Source organism: Morus notabilis, unplaced genomic scaffold (genome assembly GCF_000414095.1).
Source record: "Morus notabilis unplaced genomic scaffold, ASM41409v2 Scaffold1404, whole genome shotgun sequence".
Taxonomy (NCBI): domain Eukaryota; kingdom Viridiplantae; phylum Streptophyta; class Magnoliopsida; order Rosales; family Moraceae; genus Morus; species Morus notabilis.
Genome location: NW_010361280.1, coordinates 294,723 through 303,357, shown reverse-complemented (window position 1 = coordinate 303,357; position 8,635 = coordinate 294,723). Strand labels below are relative to the sequence as shown.

Here is an 8,635-nt window from a genome sequence, read left to right as displayed (position 1 = left end):
AAATAATATGATGGAGGCTTAGCTGGCAGGAAGCAGCAGTTTTCTCGCACGCAACAACTCTAACGTTCTCTTCCTTCTATTTTTTTTAACAAAAAATAATAATAACAAAACTAACTCTGCGTGTTATGCTAATCCCAATATTCTCCACTCTCCTCATTCCTCACTGACTGTATTCCCATATCTCCAAAATTTTCTCTGAAACTCAAAGAAACCTTTTTTTAATCTTATTAATTTCTGAAACGCAAAAGGAAGAAACAGAGTGATATATATAAACATATCATATGTTAATGGGGTTGCTTAGGAAGAAGCAAGTTGATTCCGTTGACCACTTAAGCCGAGATAAGGGTCACCATCAATTGGCCAAGAAGTTATCTGTTCTTGATCTTGTTGCAATTGGTAAAATCATCAAATCACCAACTTTTTCTTCTTTTTTCTAACTTTCGTTGAGCTGGGTTTGCTATTTTCCAGGATGCTTCTTATGTTTCTTTGGGATTTCTGGGCTTTCTTAATTTTTAACGTTTCGTCTTCACCTTCTATTTATTTTGATTGTTTATTCATTTTCCTGTTAGAGATATATGATGGGTTTTGTAAGAACTGGGATTTTTATAAGTCGTATATATGGATGAAGATGTTCATAAAAATGATTAATTTTTCTTGTCAATGTTAGATTGGTATGTTGGAGAGACTGATCCTAATATGATGTTAGCATCGTGAAGTATTAGAATATAGGAAAATTTAGTGATTCTCCCACATGCTATCCATTTGGCACCATCAATAGCATAAGCTAAATTATATCAGGTTTACTTTCACTAGTGTGCATGATGTTCTGAGAAGTAAATTGGAACAAACAATTGAAATAGCATTTTGTTTAACATGTTTAGCATTGGAGCAAAACATAAAATTGGTGCGCTAAAAATATATGCTTAGACGTGAGCTAGTGCTTTGTTTCCCTCAAGAGCATGTTCATTTTTAAAATGTTTTTAACTTGCTTTTGATCAGGTGTTGGAGCTACCATTGGAGCTGGAGTGTATATTCTTGTCGGAACAGTTGCTAGAGAGCACGCAGGACCGGCTCTTACCATATCATTCTTAATTGCTGGTATAGCTGCTGCACTCTCCGCATTTTGTTACGCTGAGCTTGCATGCCGCTGCCCGTCTGCCGGGAGTGCTTATCACTATACATACATATGTATTGGAGAAGGGTAATTAAGAATCTTTCTGATTATTTGAATATACTTGTTCCATTCGATCTTCACTCACTCGAAGACCAACACAACGTCTTCTTTGGTAGGAGTGAGAGGTAGATAACGTAGGTGAGGGAAATGGAAAGGGTGGGAGAAGTCCTTTCTCTTATGGTATTTGGTATGACTATGAAAGGAAGGGAAGAAAGCAAAAAATCACTTATGCTTATTTAGTTTGTAAACTTACTATTGTATCATTAGTTTGTTTGGTTCCCTTCAATAATGAGGGGTATAACTTAGTTGATCAGTTCCATCCAAGAATCTCTCTGAGTAGGAGGGAGCAACATTGGGGGTTCTTTGAAGCATCTGAACTAATCTATTCGCTCCTCTAATCCTTCCAACCAGACATTCATAGGTCATAAAATCCTTCCACTGATCCTCTCACCCCGTCCTGCTTCTTAGCACAACACTGCGTACATCTTGGTAATTGAGCTTTGTGATGGTTTTTGTTCCTTCTTTCCTCATACTAGAAGAACTTTTTTGGGCTATATAGGAGCAATGCAATGACCGAGGTCATGATCATTGACTTTATTTGACGTTTGACGTGTTCAGTTAGTGACTACGATTTCCTGTTTTCTGCAGTGTTGCTTGGCTGGTTGGTTGGGCTCTAATATTGGAGTATACTATTGGTGGTGCTGCTGTAGCTCGTGGCATAACTCCAAATCTGGTATAGCTGGGCTTTGTGTAATTTTGTTTTTGTTTTTGTTTTTTTTGTTTTTTCCCTGTTTGCCTCCTTCTCTGTACTGTATTTCTTTCTCCTTTCTAATAAAATTTCTGTTACTTGTTCAAAAATGAATTTAGGCCTTGTTTTTTGGAGGTGAGGGCAAGTTGCCTGCTTTCTTGGCTCGTCATACGATTCCTGGACTTGGTATTGTGGTTGATCCATGTGCAGCACTATTAGTCGTAATAGTCACAGTTCTCTTGTGCTTTGGGATCAAGGAGGTACCTTTTTCTTCTTAAATGTATATTTCACCAATTTAACCTCATTGTTTCTTACTTTCATCCGCATAAACTTGATCTTTCAGAGTTCATTGGCTCAAATGGTTGTTACAACAGTTAACGTTGGTGCCCTGCTTTTTATCATAACAGCCGGTGGATATTTGGGATTCAAAACTGGATGGACTGGATATAAAATTCAGAGCGGGTAATTGTTGTTTCATTTTATCTATGTTGTCTTATACTTGTACATCCTGTTGTCATTCAGCTTGTTGTATTTCGTTTTGATTGTTTTTAGGTATTTTCCCTTTGGAATAAATGGGATGTTTGCTGGATCTGCGATCGTCTTCTTTTCGTACATTGGATTTGATTCAGTTACTAGCACTGCCGAGGAGGTACAGAATCTATGTAACATGTTTCTTTGTCACCCTACATCTTGAATATCTCTCACTTGCTTTTATTGTGATTCTCTTGTATGTGTAAAACAAACATTATTGTGATTCTCTTAAGAATTAAAGAAGCAATCTTTGTCTCAATTATCTTTGCAGGTAAAGCATCCCCAACGAGACTTGCCAGTTGGTATAGCCATTGCATTGACTATATGTTGCGTTTTGTATATGCTTGTGTCGGTGGTTATTGTTGGCCTAGTACCATACCATGCATTGGATCCAGACACACCTGTTTCTTCCGCATTTGCTAGCTATGGAGTGCAATGGGCAGTGTAAGTATGATAAAAGTGATTATTGTCATTCAACTATATATAATAAAGTGTTGTTTTTTGGGATTATCCTCCAAGATGTGTTTTTCCTTGTAGGTACATTATAACGACAGGAGCGGTTACTGCTCTCTTTGCAAGCTTGTTGGGTTCAATTCTTCCTCAGGTATACATGTGTTATGTTCAGCTTATGATGTAGCATATCGACGAACCACCTGATATGGAATTTTATGGAATTTTAGTGTCATTGACTCCATTAATACAGGGTCTGAACTTTTCATGAATTGTGTTAAATAGAATTCATACTTGGATATTTATGTTGTGCACTTTATGATATTTTCTGTCCTAGAGTGGTATCCATTAGATATGGTCTGAAAAGCAATTTTGTGAGAAACCACTGAGTATTATTTGTTAGTTATTTGCCAAGTATCTTTTGTGAGCATGTACAGCACTCACGTATATGAAAGAAAACAATTCATTAATTTTACCCATTGCACCTGTAACGAATCTTTTGTTTGCTTGATTTGCAGCCAAGAATCCTGATGGCAATGGCTAGAGATGGATTATTGCCATCATTTTTCTCACACATTAACAAAAACACACAGATTCCTTTGAAGGGCACCATTGTAACTGGTATCTTTGCGACGGCACTGGCCTTCTTTATGAATGTTTCGCAATTGGCAGGGATGGTAAGTTAAAACCAAGTTAACCAAAGATAATGGGAAGTTAGAACATAAAAACAAATTTTGGTCCACCTTTTAACAGCTAAAGTTTTTGGGAGTTGTAAACTAAGATGAAATAAGAGCCCCTGCAATTGCACTCTCTTATCATCTCGGTCAGGCCTTTAATATGTTTTAGGCTTATAGTTAAAATTCTGATAAGAACTGGACTTCAATAGAGAAATTTGAACAGAAAAAAAAAAAGAACTATATTGATGAAATAATAGAAAGATTACAAAATAAACCCTAACAGTGGCAGTATTCGAGAGACCACCAACTCTCCTAAGTTTTCCCAGATTTCTTACAAATCAGACATGACCCCTCTAACCACTATTCCCTCCCTTTTATACTTCTCATTCTCTTCTAACCACTACTAGCAGCTAAGACTAACAAAACCAACACCTAAAGCCATCTAACAATGTTCCTAACAGATCACACTCTTACTAACTAACCAAACTAACTCCCAGGACCCTATCAAATTCGTGTGTTGGGCCTGTGTAATTCGTCCGCACGGTTGCCCTTGTCTAGCCCACATGTGAAGGAGTATTAGAAAATGATTATCATTCTGTGATGTGTTATAGAGTATAAGCATCTCGCACAATAGGTCTTTTACAATGAATCCAAACATATATATCCTTCTTAACTTTTTGACTATCCATATTGTATACCTATTTCCATAAACAGGTTAGTGTGGGTACGCTGCTTGCATTTACCACTGTGGCAGTTTCAGTTTTGATACTCAGATATGTTCCACCAGATGAAACACCACTTCCATCATCACTACAAGAGTCCATTGAGTCAGTTTCATTGAAATATGGCGATAATATTATGGAAAGTGACAGCAGAATCATCCAAAGTCCTGGCTCCTGTGAGTGGGACGATCGACATTCGCATGATAAAGGGGATACACAACTCGTTCGTCCTCTAATTTGGAAAGGCCCGACCCAAGGTAATACTTCTCACTTGCTTTGTAATGGAAAACGTGTTTGGTGGTGGGAGGCTTGTGGTGGGATATATATGATATCCTTGTTTTGGGTTCATTTTGTTAATTAAACAGAGAAAAAAAGTGAACAAATGAGGCGGAAAATTGCTGCTTGGGCCATAACCTTTCTCTGCATAGGGATTCTTGTCTTTGCATCTGCGGCTTCAGCCGAAGGTCTTCACAGGTTTGTTATCTTTCTTTTTTATTTGACATGTGGATAAAATGCTCAAGATGTGACATCAAACTGATCCAAATTATTCTACAAAGCATTTAATGTTCATATTGTTTCTTTACTGTTTCTGTTACTTTTCTTATTCATGAGGACACCCTGTCCCCTTTTATCAGCACTGTTTTTGGTACCATAAAAGGATGCTTCTTATTGAAATACGCGGGCGCACATGCACGTGCATTAACATGCTTCACATGCAACGGATGAATGAACAAAAGAAGAAGCTTACGGCATCTTTATTTGGAAAAAGAAAAAATTACTTATGATATTGATTGGGATCTGGATCAAATGTAATATACTTCCATTCTCACATATGGTTTCAGAACTCGTAATTCTATCCCGACTTCTTGATTATACCAGCACTCTTCGTCTCACATTTTGTGGAGTGGGCGGAGCTCTTCTAGTGTGCAGTTTGGTTGTGCTGGCATGTACACCGCAAGATGATGGGAGGCACAGCTTCGGTCACGCAGGAGGTATGCTTAAGATATACCAAGCAATGTTTAACTTGATTTATTTTCGTGGACACAACAGCTTGTTAGTGTGTAAATGAAAGAACACGTGATTAATCATCTAAAATGCTAAGTGCTGGGAATTTTGTGCCAAAACATTTATCTGTTTTTGTTTTTGAATCAGTTGGAAGAAAACAATGTGAAGAGAACGCCTGAACTATCTGGATAGTGTTCACTAGATCCTCATTTTCAGTTTATATTTTAAGCCTTATCTGCCATTTAAGACCTCAAGAGCTCCATTCCATCTGGAATTTTAATTTCTCTAGAAAATTTCCTGATGATCCTCCAGTGGAGGACAAAATTGATGCAAGTACAACTTTATTTTCAATCTCAATTCGAAAATTTGAGTGTCTTTTGGAGCTGCTAACCATGAATCACGAGTTTTCTTGATGAAATAGGAAGTTTTTTGCAATTGATCAGTGAATGGATAAATTATCTGATTGTTCTTAATATGTTTTGGATGGCATTTGGTTTAGCTATATCTGGTTTACTTATTGTAATGCATGCAACTGTCAATAGATAAACCTGATAAGTTGACATCATTATTCTTTTCTTTTTCCAGGTTTCGCTTGCCCATTCGTTCCGTTCTTGCCTGCTGCCTGCGTTCTCATTAATACCTATTTACTAATCGATCTCGGGTGAGCGTCAACGACTTATAAATCTCCAACATAAACACACATAGAAGATGATTATGTTTGTTGAAAAAAAAACCCAAGTTTTTCAGGTGTCATGTTGTGTTCGCGACTAACATCTATTGCCACGTTTTACATTCTTAGAGCCGCAACTTGGATCCGAGTTTCCATATGGTTGGCAATGGGAGCATTGGTGTACGTGCTTTATGGACGTAAGCACAGTTCATTGTCGAAAGCAGTTTACGTTCCCTCAGCTTACGCAAACGAGATATACCTTCATTCATCGGGTTCTCTGGCCTAGTCTTTTTTTTTCTCTTCCAGAGGGCTGTCTTGGATGTCTTCTTTAATATCATTTATAATCTCTATATTCTTTGGGTATAGGATAACATTATGGAGTTTGCATTATTAATTGTAATCTCATTAGAATTATAATAATACATTGTGTGTAAATTAAAGTGTAACAAGTCGAATAAAGGATTAAGAAACAAATAAATAATTTACCAATTTTCTCTACGCATGGCTTTTTGTTTATTGTATATGTCTTGATAACATGGCTGCATTTCACAAGGGAAATTAGGCCGTGGATAAATATAACTAGGCAGTGAAATTATATAAAAAGGGCAAATTAAGGTGCAAGGAAGACGAATAAAAAAATATAAAGGACAATCTTTCTGCACAAGAATATGCTTTTTGTGGGGAAAAAAACCCTATTGCATAGAAAAATGAAACTAAATATTGTTCTGGTCCCATGTAGAAAACCTTGCTAAGAAGAAAATGTACAATACGATGATATTAAGCACCAAACAACACCAAAAACTAATAGGAAGTGAATCGTACAGTATAAGGTTCACAATAGAATTCATCATTTTCTGTTATGTTGATTTTTTTTTTTTTTTCTAAAAAAAGAGTATTATTATGTTGGAAGAGGTTTGGTGTAGATATGCTAGGTTGTCACTTGTTTAGTGAATTTGTTGATGTTTTATATTGTATAATTCCTCATATGGTAGTAATGAGTTCTTGCCGTAGACCATCTGTATTCATCAATTTGCAGAAATTAAAGATTCAATTTCAAGAAGTAATACAATTAATAAACCCTATTTATATATATGCAGAAATTAAAGATTCAATTTCAAGAAGTAATACAATTAATAAACCCTAAGTTTTATATATATATTTTTTCTTGTTATAATTGTGTGCGCTATACAGCAAGGCCGAAAGACGATCCCTATAATCAACTGTTGCAGATTTGTGTGGAAGACCACGGCCTTTTATGCGAAGTCGTCGAATTGCGGCGAGGAGGAAGGTTCGACGATAAATGGAACCCTATTGTCCTCAAAGACGTCCTCCACAGAAGAGGAGTGACAATTGAGAATTTGACGAAGAAGATCGAGAAGGACTTTGGCTGGGTCGTGCCAAATTGTGGTGGAGCTCCGAGACTTGGCAACTGCCAATATTACGACCACGACCGCAGCCACGACCATGAGAGATAATTTCAAGCGTTACAAATTAGCGAAGTTGGCTACCTGAAGAAGATCATGATGTCATCACGAGCTTCGTGGCGAAACCTAACAACATTTCATGGGGTGGTTATATGACACACAACACTAACAAAGAGACGGTCACGTACGCGACCATGCAAGTGTTTCTTGCATCCCGAATGGGAATGCAACTCTTACGAACTCTTTCGTAGTATCATGCCTAGGATTACCATATTTAAGTTTAACAGACTCTATAATTTTTTTTTTATTTTTTTTTTACTTTATTACATTTTTAGTTTGCTTTCAGCGTTTAATTATTTTTGCCAGCATATATGTATATGTATGTGACTTAATTTTGTTTGATGTTCTACCCGGGGTTATGGGTCTTTTATGTACTCTCTCATATTTTTCATTTGCAATAAACGAGAAGGAAAAAAAAAACAAAAAGAAGAATTAGGACCACAAAATAGTGCTAAGTACTCCATAGAATTTCTATGGCCAATGATTTCAAGGCCTTTATCCAATCCAACTTACAACATTGCTTCCTATTTATTTATTGAAGCTCAAAAGTGCATTCGATCTTTTAGATATCTTTTTAGATGTCTGTCTGTGTAGCTTAATATATTATTATTGTTATTTTTTTTTTTCCTTTGAGCATTTTCTTCCAAATTTACAAGTGAAATCAATTGTTTACAGTTGCCTGAAAAACTGGGTAGGTGTAATTAAATTGGTGTATACACCGCATTTTGATGCTATGTAATATACTTTTCTTCAAGAAAAAGTTATATCTTATTATATACATATAACTTCGTGTGGGGCTAAGGAAAAAAGCGACGAGATGTCTTCGGAATGGGGGTACTGTACATGCCCACAACGTCCAATATTATATACATTACATCTTCATTCCTAGAATAAAATCCGATTTTTAAAAATGGCTTGATTTGGACTCAGAATAAAATTTGCTTTTATGTCACCTTTTCTTTTGAACTCAAATTTCTTGTCTAATTTTATTGTTTCAATTAATATTTAACTAATCATATTATATTACGTCGTGTAAAAAAAAATTTAAATTACTTTTTAATTAATTTTTTTATACTTATTATAAAATAATGCGGAGTAATTTATTTGATTGGACACTAATTAAGACACCATAAAAATATTTATGAAAAATTGGCGCTCATGTCAATTCTTGTTA

The 8,635-nt window shown here is 36.0% G+C and overlaps 1 protein-coding gene across 5 annotated transcripts; it reads left to right on the top strand.

Annotated features, from left to right (window-relative positions):
• The first annotated feature begins 251 nt into the window (after positions 1-251).
• LOC21392974 (cationic amino acid transporter 4, vacuolar) lies at positions 252-7,569 on the top strand. Of its 5 annotated transcripts, XM_010099125.2 has the most exons (15): positions 252-396; positions 1,000-1,201; positions 1,823-1,907; positions 2,042-2,182; positions 2,266-2,384; positions 2,475-2,571; positions 2,725-2,897; positions 2,991-3,057; positions 3,422-3,580; positions 4,295-4,559; positions 4,668-4,776; positions 5,182-5,294; positions 5,893-5,968; positions 6,107-6,174; positions 7,169-7,569. In XM_010099125.2, exons 1-15 carry the CDS (start codon positions 282-284, stop codon positions 7,450-7,452), a joined length of 2,073 nt encoding a protein of 690 aa, XP_010097427.2. In that variant the 5' UTR covers positions 252-281; the 3' UTR covers positions 7,453-7,569. The 5 variants fall into 5 exon arrangements, with proteins under 5 accessions (XP_010097427.2, XP_024022023.1, XP_024022025.1 ...); XM_024166255.1 differs by lacking the exon at positions 7,169-7,569 and having other exon boundaries at positions 6,107-6,442; XM_024166257.1 differs by lacking the exons at positions 5,893-5,968; positions 6,107-6,174; positions 7,169-7,569 and having other exon boundaries at positions 5,145-5,225.
• The last annotated feature ends 1,066 nt before the right edge of the window (positions 7,570-8,635 follow it).